We start from the raw sequence: 15,507 nt of genomic DNA on the forward strand, positions 1-15,507 counted from the left end.
ATAATTCTCTTAAAATAAAGGTTAGCAATCCTTTGATGTTTCTGAATACTTTTTAATGTTTGAATGATTTGTCCACATGGACGGGACAAAGTACTTCCACATATTGGGCCAATGATGTAATGGTAGAGATTTTTACCAACGAAAGTAATATGAGGAAAGTTATAATAAAAGTGGAGGAGATTTAGATACTGGAGAAGTAAAAGAAATCACAAAGCACTTGCATTGGAATAGCTGGCTGTACTTAATGTTACTAGATCAGTAGATGGCAATGGAGTGCATCCTTGGTTGCTGAGGGGAATGAGGGTGGAAGTTGCAGAGATGCTCGTAAGTACTCTTCTAATCATTCTCAGGTAAGTGTGGGTGTTAGATTACAGATTGAAGATCTTTCACCATTTTTTAAAAAGAAATGAAAAACTGAGTCAGTGTAACCATGGCAGTAGTGAATCTACTTAAAAATACTGATCTGGAGCAAATGAATAGTCATTTGAACAAACTGAATTTGTTAAAATTGAATTATGCTTAACCAACTTGAAAATTAATTTTTCCAACTTGATTTCTCCAACTTCCAGTAATTATGGTTTCTCACTCCCCTTCCCTCTTCAATTCCCCACTCAGACCCCATCGCCTCAGCTACCTATCACTTCCCCTGGTGCCCCATATCCAGTGTGCCTTCTTTTAAGGTTCACTCTCCTGTCCTATCAAATTCATTCTTCTCTAGCCCTCTACCTTTTCCATCAATCAGCTCCCAGCTTCTTATTTCATCATCCCTCCTCCACCCACCTGCTTCACCTATCATCTTAGAGCTTGTCCTGCTTCCCCTGCCCTCACCTCCTTATTCAGGCATCTTCTCCCTTCCTTTCCAGTCGTGAAGGGTCTCCATAGATGTTGCCTGCCCTTCCGAGTTCCTCCAGCATTTTGTGCATGTTGCTCTGGATTTTCAGCATCTGCAGATTTCTCGTGTGTTTGAAAATGTATTTGTTGGGTTAACAATTGATGAAGAACAATGCAGTTAATGTTGTGCACGTGTTTACGGACTTTCAGAATGTATTTGATAAAGTGCTATGTAATATGCTGATCATTGAAGTTGAAGCTTGTGTTATAAGAAGTAGCTGAGGCAGCACTGTTGTGAAATTGGCTTAATATCAGCAGTGAGTCATGATGAATGGCTGCGTTTCAGGCTGGAAAAAGGTAAACAGTGTTTCCCAAGGGATAGTACTGCTGTTCCTCATAGGTATTCATGTCTGGGAACTAATGTGTACAAGGCACCTTCCAGAATATGCAGAAGACAGAAAACTTGGAATTGTGCATAGTTTAGAAATAGATAAAGAGAATATACACAGGGTGATCGAAGAGGAAGACATAGTAAATCAAATATAACAGAAAAAGCAATAGTTTGAGGAAAGACTGTGTAATATAAAGGGTATAATTCTGAAAGGAGTAGAAGAACACAGAGATCTCAGTAGTTACGTACAAAAATATTTGAAAGTGGCAGGTTAAGCTATGAAAATTATTAAAAAATAGACCAAAAGATCTTAGTGATCAAAAGCAAGGAAATTCTGCTGAACCTCTATAAAGCACTAATTTTGCTGTTGTTAGGAAATTGCATCAATTCTGGTTAAACTACAATGAGATGGATGTGAAAATTCTAATCTGTGAGCAAAATATAATCAATGGAGTGGTTATGGGGAAGTGAGATTTCAATTGTGTGGATAGTTTGGAGAAGCTGAGGCTGTTCCCCTGAAGGGAAATTATTTAACTGCTGGATTCAAAACAATAAAGGGCAGAACAATAAAGGAAGCTGATTCTTCCTTTTCACTCCCTGCATTTGGACATTTACTAAGTGTAATGATTTGGAAGATCTGTCTTATTGAATCATGCTGAGATGAGTTCCTGGACTCAATCCTACGATAAAGGTAGATGCTAAACGAAAGACAATTTCTGGTCCATGTGTCAGGGAAGGAAGTTCAAACACTTTATTTTTCATACTTGGATTGCAGTGTTGATGGTGGGAGAGATGGGATGCAGCTGGGAGCACATCCACAACTTACCCTCCCAAGCAAGAAACACATGGGAAGCAATGCCAAGGTAGAAGGAATGGATAGGGGAAAACTAAGCTGTCTAAAACGGAAATAAAATGCCACACTGTGGTAAATCATTGGATCTTCTGAATAGTCAAATGAAACTTCTTTAATCACCATAAAAACTACAGATGCTGGAAATCTGAAATAAAATCAATCAGAAAATGTTGGAATTGGTCATCTACAGAAAGGAAAAATAGTTAAATCGCAATCCATCCTCAGAAATAGGAAAGAGAGAAAAATAGGTTGCAAACACAAATTAAAATTCTCCTTGATTTTAAACTCATGATGCATGATGAGTATTTAATTTTTTTCCTTTGCTTTGGAGTGCCAGTGGTGGTGTTTTGAAAGTTGTACACCAGCTTTGTTTTTTTTTCCCAGATGGATGAGATTAAGGGCAAAGACAGAGTCATCCTTGCCCTGGAAAAGGATCTTGGGGTTCAAGCAGGCCACACACAGAAGCTAATTCTGCAGAAGGAAGCCCTTGATGAGCAATTAGTGCAAGTGAAAGAGGCAGAGCGATACCATAGCAGTCCCAAGCGAGAATTTCCCAGTGTTGGTGGGGACACCTCAGAACCAGCAGCCAACCAGGTAAGAACTATAGTATTACCTGGTTTTTTTTGATATTCTGAACATCGTTGCTTGTTGGTAAATACATGGTGTAAACTGAAAATAATACTCATTGTGTTGGTAAATCTACTGGACAAACAATTCCCTTGGCAAATTAGTTCGAGCTACAGATTTAAAAATTAATAATCTATTCTTGGCATTGAGATTAATCTATTCAATATAACCCTAAAATTTTCTTCACTCTTTCAATGCTTACGTGCTGGGGAAGTAAATGTTAAGTCTGTGAGTTAGCATCCAAGTTCATTTTAATTTCCACCTCACTAATCTTTGCTATGACATCTTTCGTTACAAGACTTTTCTGTGCACACCATCTGCCCAACCTTTTACGAGCACAAATAGCTCTGAATGTGGTGCTGGCTTGCTAAGAGCTGATGAAGAAAGTAAAACCACGCTCACTGTTTAAACTCTTGGAGAGCAAATCTTTAACAATCACGATTGCATCCTTAATGGGTGGTTGTATGGACAGGCATCATTCTTCAAGTTTCTTAGAGCCAAACTGGAAACAAAGGAATTGCTGCAGCAGATACCTAGCTCCAGATATTTTTAAATTGCTTTCAAAATTGTAAGTAGTAAATGTCTAAACTAGTGAATATCGGTTTTGAATTTTTCTACATATAATGACAGAAGGCATAGAGTCTGGTGCTAATACGTATTTTTAGAATAATTACATTTGTAGTTTTTTATCAATTAATAATCAGCAAAGATTTTGTAGTCTTTTCAAATATCTTGTATTTGCAGATTAAACCATTAAAGGAGCAGTATTCATTAAAGGGGAACTGTAGTGTCAGGGTAAGTACAATGAACAAAGTGTACTTACCTTTACATTAGTCCTTTAGCATCTGAAGTAAGTATTTGAATGACATGTACTTATCTCTACATTGACCCTTTAATGTAGGCTTAAGTGCAAGGAACGATGCGTACGATCTACATGTACTGTTTATGTCAGGATGGTGCAGAGATGTGTATTTAACACAATATTTCCTACTCCACTGCAGATTGATTATCTTTTGCAATTAATAATCGCAGAGCTGCTCTGGCAATCTGCTGCCACAAGTGGAGATTCAATTTGTGCTTGTTGTTTGCCTGAAAGCCACTTGCAGGTCTCCATGAAAGAAGTGTCAGGAAGAGAGCACCTTCCTTACATTGAAAGAGAATCAAAGTTTTAGTTCTCCTGTACCTCCAGTAGCATCAATGAAGAGCACAAGTTCTGAGAGAAGCCTGTCTCTAGTCCTTATGTTGGAGATTTGGGAGGGAAATGTAAATTAACAAATTAAAATTATGCATATAGTTTCAAGCACTGTAACTTTGCTCCTACCCTTTGATGGCCGAGACCCTGTTGCCACATCCAGGGTAGTTTATTGTTCTGCAATAAAGTTACTCTTTCTATTATTTAAAGTGATTTGATGATTATATTAGCAATTCATCTGTGAAATTAAATATATTTTCAAAGTGGAAGATTTATTTTAAAAATAATATTCAAATAATGGATGTTTTAATTATTTTAATCAAAAGTGAGGGATGATGAATGGGAGATGTGAAGGATGCTGTCTCACACCTCTGATCTGAGTGAAGGTCACATGTTCTCTGTACAGTTGAATGTGTTTACTCCAGGTGTGCTGGTTTCCTCCAATATCCCATAAGACTTGTGAATTTGTACGTTAATTTGCCTCTGGAAATTGCCCCCAGCATTCTCGTAAATGGTGGAATTTGGGGAAGTGGATAGGAATGTGGTTAGAAAAAGCTGGGATTGGCTTATATTTGTGTTTGGTGACATAAACCTGATGGGCCACAGTGCTAGCTTCCGTATGTGATTCTGTGATTTGAATCTTTCTGCTTCCTCACCACTGCAACACACAATAATCCAATCTTAAGGACTTTGAGTGTGTGTATTTAGATTTCTGAGTTGCTATACTAAACTTGCAGTTCTTATCAGCCTCCACTGGTTCCCCACCATCCAATACATTAATTCCTGTCTGTGTGCCTATCTGCTTCTCTAGCAGCGTACATTTCCTTGATGTGTTTTTTTCTGACCTACTGGGTCTTCCCCTCTACTTATCATTGACAAAGTATGTGTTCTTCATATTCTCCATTTTAGAGAATAAGTCTTCCTAACTTTTTTTGTGTTCCACGTTTTCTGCTTTAACAGATCTTCCCAAAGACTCACCTGATGATCTTTGTTCAAATATCTGCCTTAGCTAATCTCTTCATGCATGGATCTCACTGCCCTTCATAAGATGCCTTAATTAAGACATAACAACCAAGTGATTGTGTTTTTTTAAAAAGTTTGTGTCTTTAAGTCCAATTTATAATCTATTTTTAAAATATTTTGTTACCCTGTAAGGTCAGTATTGCTTTTCTACAGTAAATAACTGAGTTAAACCCATGACTACTTTGCTCTCAGGTTACATTTCAGTAGGCAGTATCCACCTTGTAGAAAGAGGTAATACCCATATTTCTTATAGATAACTTACCTATTATGTACATGCTATATTTCAAATATATTGAAGTAATATTCTTACTTCCAAAGGTAGTGATGCCCATTGCATTACAAGAGCTATTTATCATTTGGGTTGCTTAGCCTTGAGTTTAACAGTCTAGAAATTTGATCAAGTAATATGAATTGCTGGTTTACCTTTGCTTTGCTTTAGAAATTCAGCCAGCGCTTCCTAGAGTGAGTAATACTAGTTTTTCTTATCTCGTCTTATAGTCCTACAGCATGGCCCACCAGCTCTGTACCAACCATCAAGCACCTGTTGAATTCATTGTACACAAATCCCATTTTGACCTCCCTACATTCCTGAAACAATTTGCATATAAGGTGCCTATCAAATTGTGCCACTGCATATAATTCCTTTGTGCACAGTTTTTATTCCATGTGCTCCCTTGTCTTATGACCTTCCTTCTCCGACCTACCTCATGTAGTCTACTCCTTCATCCAAGTAACCAATGGTCCCACCCTAAATTGGTACTCAATCAACTCAAACATAGTGATCTCAGTTCTTCCACCAATACCAACAGATTCTCGACATTGAAGAATGGTAGTTAATGGATAAATTATTAGGTTGACAGCATGAAATCTGGGGCATTGATTCAGAAACATGGGTTTGAATTTCGTCATTTCAGTTGAATAACCTAAATTCAAATAACTAAATATATATAGGATATAAAAATACAGTTAGTCTCAGTACGTCAATCTACTGAATTGTCATCAAGACTCTTCAGGTTTGGCAGCAACCTCTAAGGACATAAACCTGACTTTCTGTCTATGTGACTCAATATCAAATTTTTTTTTTAACAGTCTTTCCATCTATGGCAATTAGATTTGGAAAAGAAGCAGTGAGATTACCTGCAATGCCCAGCCATAAGAAAGAATGCATTTAAAACCACATGTTTCCCACATGACCACTGGTGTAAGCCCTGATTTCCACCCACCACAGTTCCTCACCTAATCAATGACTCAACCTAGCCTGAAGCGACTTCTGTTACCTGATTGCAGATACCTCCTCACCCCAGGCTCTAGTCCTGCCCATCAGGCCATCTCTACTGCCTCAGATGCCACTTAACTCAGCAGTAACTATCCATACCCAAAATGGTTATATGTGTGCCATGCAGGGACCATATATTTCACTCATTCATGCAAAAGAGGAATAAACTTTGTGAAATATTTTACCATGTCTTTTGGGAAGAGGGGTAGGGCATTCAGTCATTGTTACCTTTCCTTCCATGTCATTAGATCTGTAGCCTAATTCCATTCAGTTTCTATGAGTTCACAATGCTGGAATATATCCTCTGATTTGTAAGCACGCAACAAGTTAAGCAACTAATTTGGTATAAAAATGGAACCAGAAATTCTGGTGATGAATTTCCATGCACAAATGCATTTAGTGCAAACAACCAAGTTTGGATTTCTCTTTCCTTATTCTTCAGTTTCTCAGCAAACAAAAAGGTTTGAATTTCAGCACTTCTTTTTTGCAACTGAGACTTGCCATTTATTTGAATCACAAAGAGATCTAGAATATTGCTGCACTTATTCCCAAAGTGCAGCACAGTGACCTGCGGTCATGATAGCACATCTCTTGATACCTTAACACCTCTCAAACAATTCTTACAAATGTTAAAATAACAACTATCCTATAGATAAATTCACTAAAACAAACAAGCAATGTACTAATCTATCCAATCCAGTACTGTAATAGAGAGTACTGGATTGGACAGATAATCTGTGTCTAGATAATTAGGCAATGGGACATTTTTCATACTAACATCAAAGATTCCCAAATGAGTTCCATTATAATTGGGTACAACGAAATTGACAGAATGAGCTTAATTCCTTACCCCAGTCTCAGAAAGATACTTCTTACAGCAGCTTCAAGATCTAATGCTGTTCATATCAGTCACTGTTATGCCTGCTTGGGTAAGAGTTTTCGTTAGGGGGCGACTTTTTGAGTGAGCCCATGCCTTGTAGGGTTTGGATGATTAGATTTCATTTTATTTGAAACCTGAGATGCAAAATTACATTTACTTTTTGATGGTGTGCAATGCTAAATGGGAGAAGGTAAGAACTCATCTGTCTGAAGAGGTGGGCTTGTGACATCAGCTTGAGACTAACTACCTGTCGCTGCAAAAGGGGTTCATGCAGGGTATCTTCCCAGGAGTAGTTCTAAGGTGATTCTGTAGAAAGTAGAAGGAAATTGGAAGGATTGGCTACCAATGTGATGATAGTTGCCTTGGAACCACTATTTACTTACTTGTGACACAGAAGGAGGCCATTTGGCCCATCAAGGCCATGCCAGCTTCCAAACAGCAGTCACATCAGTCTTATTACTCACCTAAGAATTTTGCTGCAGCCTGCGATGTTTTCCATTTCACGTGCCAAGAGGAGAACTCTATTTTATAAGGTTTAATCACAGATTAAGGGCATTATAGGGAAGCAATGCATTTGCTGGCCATCACTGGCTAACCTTCAGAATGTGATGATGATCCAGACTTTGCACTTCACTGGCTTCTCTGTTTGCTCCCTGTTGGAGTCACACATAGACTGAACTGGATCAGGTCAACCCTTCTCAATGATGTGTTAGTGAGCTAGAAGAGAACCTTACAGGAATCTGATCATGCCTTTTAATTCCTGAATTTAACGATTTTGTTTTTATTTGTTGTCGCTGGTAGAATTCAAACTTACAACTGTGGATCATTGGTCTTGGCCTATAGATCAATATTTCAGTAAAAACAAATAACAAATATGCTGCCATGTCCTAAGTGTGCCAATAACATCCTCCTTCATTTGGCACCTTACTGCGTAAGTTTCTTTGCAATGGGCATCAAGTCAAGTCGAGTTTATTGTGATGTGCCCGAGTATGGTGAGGTTCGGGTACATCTACTCCTGGCAGAGATTTTTGTGAAAAACTTGCTGCTCAGTCTGTGCACTGCAGTCCAATTTTAGGAAGTGATATTTACGCAGGCACTTGTTGTCCCAGTCACAGTTTATGGTGGGACAATATTGTCTGTTTAAGGCGGTTGCTAGGGTTGAATGAAAGATTGCCTGATGCAGTAGATGACAGTGTTCCAGTTCCAGTTTCTTTCTGATGCAGCCATTATAAAACAAAATTGGTCCAAATTGTCCCAAATGTGCACATGGAAAATAGATACAACTGGGATTAATGTCTCCATTTCCCCTTCCTCCTTCCACTCCGAGTATGCTTACAGGATGGTCTTGTTCTTTGACTTTAAACAGTTTCTGAGCCCAGCAGAAGGATCTATAATATATAAGCAACTGACCCTTCCCTTTTAATTAATATAAGCTTGATTTGAAAGTGATAAAGTACAAACCATTTTTATGAAATCATATTAACATGCGTACTTATCATTAATCTTGGCAAGACCATACACAGTATGAATTGGTATAACTGAGTTCACTGAAGCAGCTTAAAAGTATGAAATGATTAATGTTAATTGTGGGTGCTGATTGCCTTTCTTGGGTCTGGCAAACGTACGTGAATCACTGAGAAACCTCTTTGTATTTACAACTTCCGAAAGTTGATATGTTTGTTTTGTCAACAGAATCAGTATGATTTCTCTTTGTCAACTTTGAATTAGGAACCACCTCTGGATGAAAGGGATGTGCGACGTTTTCAGTTAAAGATCGCTGAACTGAATGCTGTGATTCGTAAGCTCGAAGACAGAAATACTTTGCTGGCAGATGAACGGAACGAACTGGTAAACTCAATAACATGTCTCTCATCCACTTTAGGAAATGAATACACCTTGCAGCTATCTTACATTGGCGCAAAAAAGAAAGCCCTTCCAACTGAAGGAAAATTAAGAATTTGAAATACATTCAACTGCAAAAAAGTTATTTAATGTAATATTTGGATAATAAAGCAATCATTGCTGCTGCCCAACAGTTTCAGAGATCCCAGTTTGATTCTGACCACACTTGCTGTCAAGTGAAGCCTATACATTTTCTGTGAGTACTTAGGTTTTCACCAGGTCCTTTAGTTTCTTCTCAAATCTTAAAGATGTGCTCATAGATAATTTGGCTGCTGTGAATTATCCATTGGTGTGGTTAAATGGGAAAAAAATCAAAGGGAGTTGCTGGACTACAGAGAAATGAGGAAAAGGGTGATGGGATTTTGGGAATTCAATTGCCAGGACACAGCTTGGGTGTGATGAGCTCAATGGTTCCCTGTACATAAAATAAAATTAATAGCAGACAATGAGCACTGTCAAAACCTTTCAATTCATTGTATGGTAGAAAGATTTCTTTTTTGTGACGGCTTCCTCCAGGTGACTTTGAATTATTTTTCCAGTTGAAACGTGTACGAGAGACGGAGAGCCAGTTGAAACCACTGGTAGAGAAAAATAAACGGCTAGCGAAGAAGAATGAGGATATCATGCATTCTGTACAGAGGATGGAAGACAAGTTGAAAACGTTGACCAGAGAACATGCCGAAATGGTACATGTTGCAAATCCATGTCAGTTGTCTCTTTTTTTTATATAATTGAGGCCTCATTTTAATTTCCACTTGGATTGTGACTGACAAAATAATGGTGCGGCTCTTAGCTTTCACTGTTAATTATGCAATGATGTTGCAGTAGCTTCAGATAAGTGGCAGATGTGCAGTTAAACATGAAATTGCAGACCTCCACAGTTACCAGACTAAAAGCGGCGTCAAATCATATTGCTCACAATTGAAATTCATTGAAAATGAAGAAGTTGCCATGGTAGATGTTACCAATAAAAATTTGTCTTAAGAGTGTGAAAGTTCAGGCATTATTGCTTCAAACGTTGGTACAATAATCTTTTGTTTGCCTACCAGAAGGAAAAATTATCGTCACAAGGACAGCTCAGACGACATACATCACTGAATGATCTGAGCCAAGGGCAAGATGAGCAAGAAATGGAGTTCTTGAGACTCCAGGTTGTAGAGCAACAGCATATTATTGATGATTTAACAATGGTGAGATATTTTGTAATTCTATATATCTATGTAGATTGAATTTTAGCTGCTGGTAGTGTAATATTACTGACTCATTTTGAGCTTCTTAACATGTAGCTCATAAAATTTCTCAGTTGAAATTCTTTCTTCAGTTCGTCAGTTTGATTTTGAATTAAGTGCTGTTTAATTTCAGCCTGTAAGGCAAATTCATTCCATATTTTGGCCAGTAAATCAGAAGTCAGATGTTAAAATTGGTGAGTAGAAAGTATGCAATTTTATCATGTCTGCATTATACATGCAAAGATAGGACTGGGCTGCAAAATAGACTGTAGGTGTGCATTGCTAAAGCATGCTTGGCTGGTAGTGAGATGGGGCCCTTTTTTGCAGATCTGTTAGGCAGAGTCAGGTCCTCAGTCCTACCGCAAGCTGCCTACAAGATGATTGCAATGTAGATGAGATGGTAGACCACCTCCTTGCTGAATGTGCATTTGTCAAGAAGGTCTGGAAAGAGATGAATTATCCTGTTGAGGAATGCTCTGAGCAGCTGTGTAATTCAGGATTGTGTTTTTCAATGGGCTGTAAAAAAGGGATGCCTACTGACGCAAGCAATAAGTGCTGCTAGAAGTCATATTGGTTAAGGGGACACTATGGCCTGCCTGAAACCTAATGGTGTTACAGTGTAAGGAGATGTAGACGAGTGATTGCTGCAGATCACTATATTCCAAGATGCAGGAGTAGCTGCCTTGGAACACACTGAAAGTCAGTGCAGCTACTACAATACTCTGTGGAGAACAACCACAGTGTAAAGTCTTACCACCAGTGGACATCTGGGGGCTGGTTCCAGTATAACAGTCTCTCAATTACCTCATGGCAGCCTCCTTCTTTAAGGGGAAATCCTGGTTACTGTTGATGCATTGTAGGAAAATGTATTGAATTGATGGAACAATGAATAAAGAGAAAAACATGAATGAAGTATTGATTTCTAACAAAAGGTATTTATATAGCAAAATAAATGGCTGACAGGCTGATATAATCTTATTTCTGACTTTATTAGTGGAATGTATTGCAAGTGATTTAACTGATAGATTCATCACTATTGATCCCTAATGGTTGCTATTGAAATTTTCAATTAATTAAATTAATCATTCACTTTAGATCTGTCCATTTTTGTTGCAATTTTTTTTTTGTTTCCTGCAGGAGCGGGAGAGATTCTTACGCTCGAAGAAATACAAAAGAAGAAGCACAAAACCCCACAAGGTAAAATGGCCAAGTCCCAGATTTACAGCTTTTGGCAAATTGAAATGAGTCGAAACAAAAAGGAACTGGGTAGGAGCAATTCACCGAGTTTAAAAAAAAATCCTTCCAAAGTTTAAAATTCCATTGTAAATATATACATTTACTTTTTGAGGGTGTTTATTTATTAATTTATTTATTGAGATGCAGCATTGAATGGGCCCTTCGAACCACTCCTTCCAGCAACCCCAGATTAACCTTAGCCTAATCACAGGAAAATTTACATTGACCAATTAACCTGTGAACTGGCACATCTTTAGACTGTGGGAGGAAACTGAAGCACTTGGAGAAAACCCACGTGTTCCACGGGGTGGAGGGGACATACCAGCTCCTTATTGATAACGTCCAAATTGAACTACAAATGACCGAGCTGTAATAGCATCACGCTGACTGCTACACTGCAGTGGTGCTACTGTAGGGTGTAGGCATTGTTTGGAAGGTCTGCATTTAATTCCTTCTCCACACATTCCTAACTATGCCACAAGTTATTTCAAAAGACAGTTAAGTATCATCCACATTGATGGGCCTGCAATTATTTACGGTATAGGGCAGACCCCAGAAATAAAGTGGTATTTGTAAACTGGATGGGTTTTTACAATAACTGATGCCATGACTTGCTTTCAATTCTTGAGTTTTTTATATTTTCAAGTAATAATCCAAGCCTCTGAATGCTAATCTAGTAATACATTATGTTGATGTATCCCCAATTGCAATTCATAAAACAAAGAGGTGGAAGGGTTATGGTCTTGTAATATTATGCATATTCAATGGAAGTGGAGAAAAGAAACACTTTTTAATGACTTTGTTCACTCTATTTTATGCCAACAGTTTGAAGCCACACTAAAGAAGTTAGAAATAAAATTGTTCACTATCTTCATTTTGACATTTCCATTATTCTGAGAACCAGGCAGGAGATCAGAGGTACTACAGGCAAACCAAGGGGTCTAGAGTGATTTTGCTTCAGGACTCATAATAATGGCTCTTCTGGAAGAATTGTAATTGTAATGGACCGAGTAAGTTATTGTTGGGCTAGGGTTTGTAAAGGGAGTACCTTTTCTGAATGAAGATAGTGTACAGACAACAGTGATATTGGAAATTTATGTTTGACTGAAAATGTTGCAATGACTGAATATATCAAGTTCAGTATTTGTTGAATTTCGCGATAAGGTTCTACCACAGGATCACGTTGCCTGTGAGCTCACCACTGTGCTCAATGCTCCTCTTCAAGAGGTGGCTATTTTCAAGCATCCTCAGCTTAATAGCAGGTGATGCAGGTACCCAATTCTATGTCTGCACTTTTATGTTGGGAATACACAGAATTCTTTTGAATGCATATTGAATGGTTGTAAAAAATAACCAGTATTTTAAATAACTGGATCAAGCTGGGAATGGTTTAAATTTTATCAATTGCTTTGCTGAAGATATTTGATTGACCACTATGTGAGATAGAGAAAATTAAAATGTAACATTTATACTTGTGTCAGCTGATACGTTTGACTACACTCTGGTATGGAAAATGCTGTAGCAATATCTTTCCCTGGGTCCACTCCTACACAAACAACTCAACATAACACTCAATGCCCACATCAGATTGTCATGCTAATCTGACTTCTGGATTACGTTCTTGGGTTAGAGCAAGGCGTATTATCTTGCTCTAACCCAAGAAATCTAGCTCCCCAGGAAAAATGCAAGTCATGATTTTAATTTCATCATATCCAACAAATTTAAAAATTATTTAATTTAATTCCATTCTGAAATTTTATGCATTTTTCAATGGGGAAACATGAGGTAAATATATTTCTATGTCTGCAGTGGCTATATGTATTTTATAATCAATTCCAATAAATGCAGAACATGCAAAAGGTTTCTAGGGTACGCATTTCTACTGAATGTATATGTATATATATAAACGTAGAATCTGCTGGTGCAGTTGAGCAGCATTTTAGAATTTTATCGTATTTGTTTCTTATAGCAAGGGAAATGTGTATGGAGGGAGTGCAGTGAAGATTCATCATTGTGGGGTCTGGTGGGTTTGCCATGTGAGTGAAGATTGAGTTGTCTTGGACTGTGTTCTCTAGAATGAAAGAAGATCTCAAGAGTTGATAGGCTAGACACAGGTAGGATGTTTTGCCCCAGCTGAAGAATCAAGGACTAGGTGCACGGTTTGAGAGTGATGGGTGATTAGAGATGGACAATAAATGCAAGCAATGCCAATGCCAAGAACAATTAAAAAAAGATTTTAAAAAACAGTAAAAATACCAGAGCAGCATCTGTGATCATTTCCTTTGAGAATAAGGACTGCTTAGGACTGAGAGGAAAAGATTTTTTTTTTAGTCAACCAGTAGTGAATCTTTTGGATTTTTTAACCCAGGAAACTATGGAAGCTTCATTGTCATGGTCATTCAAAATGTACATCAGCAGATTTTTGATATTCAAGAGAGTTAATAAATACATGGGCAGTGCAGGAAAATGAAGTAGAGGTGGATGATCTTGATGAATGATGGAACAGGTTCAAAGTTTCATATGGTATACTGCTGCCTCTGTTTTTTTATGTTATGTTAAGCTGACTTGGGGGCTGGATCATTGGGCTTCAAGAACCATGTTTATTTAAACCAGGAATCTGTGAATTCTAGGAATCTTCCAGGACTGTCGAGTTTTAGTTTTATGTTGCTTTAGTAGCAAGGCTCTTGCTTTGATCTCAATAATTTCAAAGGAAGAGATCATAAGTGCTGCTCTGATAAATCCTCTGTTTTCAAATCATTTTTTATTTGTTCTTGGAATTCAAGATTCATTTATTATCAATGAAACCTGAAAGAACCCAAATAAAGAAAAAAATAAAAATAAAAGTCCAACACCCAATATGCAAGAGAAAGGAAGAAAAAATACAAATCTTGCAAACAATTGAAGCTAACAACAGCATTCCAAACTAGAATTGAGTTCTCGGGTCTGAACCCTGGAGCTGTCCGGAGTAGACCCAAAGCTTTGCTTATCAGTTCATCACATTAGCAGCACAGGGCACAGTAGTTGGGACAGTCTTCATAGCCCTAGTGCCAAAGAGATGCTCGTCGTGAAGAATGAGTGAAATTGACTCTCGTCCCGACCGACCTCCTGTCTTTTCAGTCTATCTGGGCTGGTGTTTAAATTGACCCAGCAACAGAACAGTGAAAAGCTCCGTGCCCTGGAGACAAGAGTGAACATTGTTGAGAGCGAGCGAAATCGGCTCTCACCTCTGATCTGGACTGGTGTTTAAAATGGCTAAGCAGGGTAATGTACCTTACACTAGGATCCGACTGCTGTTAAGGACTTGGGCCTCGACCACACCGCGCAGTGACTCGCTCCAGGCCCAAATTTCGCCACCCTGTCTGAAGCCGCTCTCAAACTGTTCAAATCAGTTCGGTGCCCAGAGTGATTCAACCTCGCACTCAGGCCAGTTATATGGGCACTAAACCTCCTCTGCCCCAACTTCTTCTTTCAGCAGCCAGAGTGATCCATCTTTGCACCCATACAAGTTGAACAAGCATCAAAACTTCTCTGCCCAGGCCCTGACTTCTCTTTTTGGTGCCCAGAGAGATCCAAACTCACTCCCAGACCAGCTGTATGGGCATCGGAACGCCACCTTCAACGATTCTGTTACACACCATCTCAGCTTATCCCCTGAACTTGCCTCACCATCGCTCTCCCCTTCACTGTTTGAGGTGATAATTTATCAACATTTACTTCAGAAAGGATATTTTTAGTGATGTTTTTGGTCGGATTTCTTAGTTTTTTGACTACCAGAAATTTTGCACACATTTTGTAATGCTATCTTAACCGGAAGTAACTTGGGGTGTGCACAACTTTGATATTGCAAGCACTTATTGTCTGAAACCTAAATTGTTCCTGTCGTAAGGAAACAGTTAAGAGTCATATATAGGCGTAATAAATAAGGGTGGCAGATTTCTATACTTAATGAACATCGGTGATGCAAATATGCTTTTGCAACAATCCAGTAAATTGCCATTTCTGATGCTACTTTTTATTAAAATTTCATATTTATTTAATTGTAATAATATATAGATAGAATATGAAGA

At 38.2% G+C, this 15,507-nt stretch overlaps 1 protein-coding gene across 2 annotated transcripts in view; it reads left to right on the plus strand.

The window, feature by feature from the left end:
- LOC134345666 (janus kinase and microtubule-interacting protein 1-like) overlaps positions 1 to 15,507 on the plus strand; it is a 394,868-nt gene that overhangs the window by 255,684 nt on the left and 123,677 nt on the right. Inside the window, exons 5-10 of one of the 2 annotated variants that reach the window (XM_063046689.1) lie at positions 2,460 to 2,669; positions 3,447 to 3,497; positions 8,802 to 8,921; positions 9,515 to 9,661; positions 10,025 to 10,165; positions 11,342 to 11,401. In XM_063046689.1, coding sequence (XP_062902759.1) covers positions 2,460 to 2,669; positions 3,447 to 3,497; positions 8,802 to 8,921; positions 9,515 to 9,661; positions 10,025 to 10,165; positions 11,342 to 11,401 — 729 coding nt within the window. The remainder of the gene's footprint in view (positions 1 to 2,459; positions 2,670 to 3,446; positions 3,498 to 8,801; positions 8,922 to 9,514; positions 9,662 to 10,024; positions 10,166 to 11,341; positions 11,402 to 15,507) is intronic. The other variant, XM_063046690.1, reaches the window with a different exon arrangement.

The sequence above is a fragment of the Mobula hypostoma genome, chromosome 4, assembly GCF_963921235.1.
Source record: "Mobula hypostoma chromosome 4, sMobHyp1.1, whole genome shotgun sequence".
Classification (NCBI taxonomy): Eukaryota; Metazoa; Chordata; class Chondrichthyes; order Myliobatiformes; family Myliobatidae; genus Mobula; species Mobula hypostoma.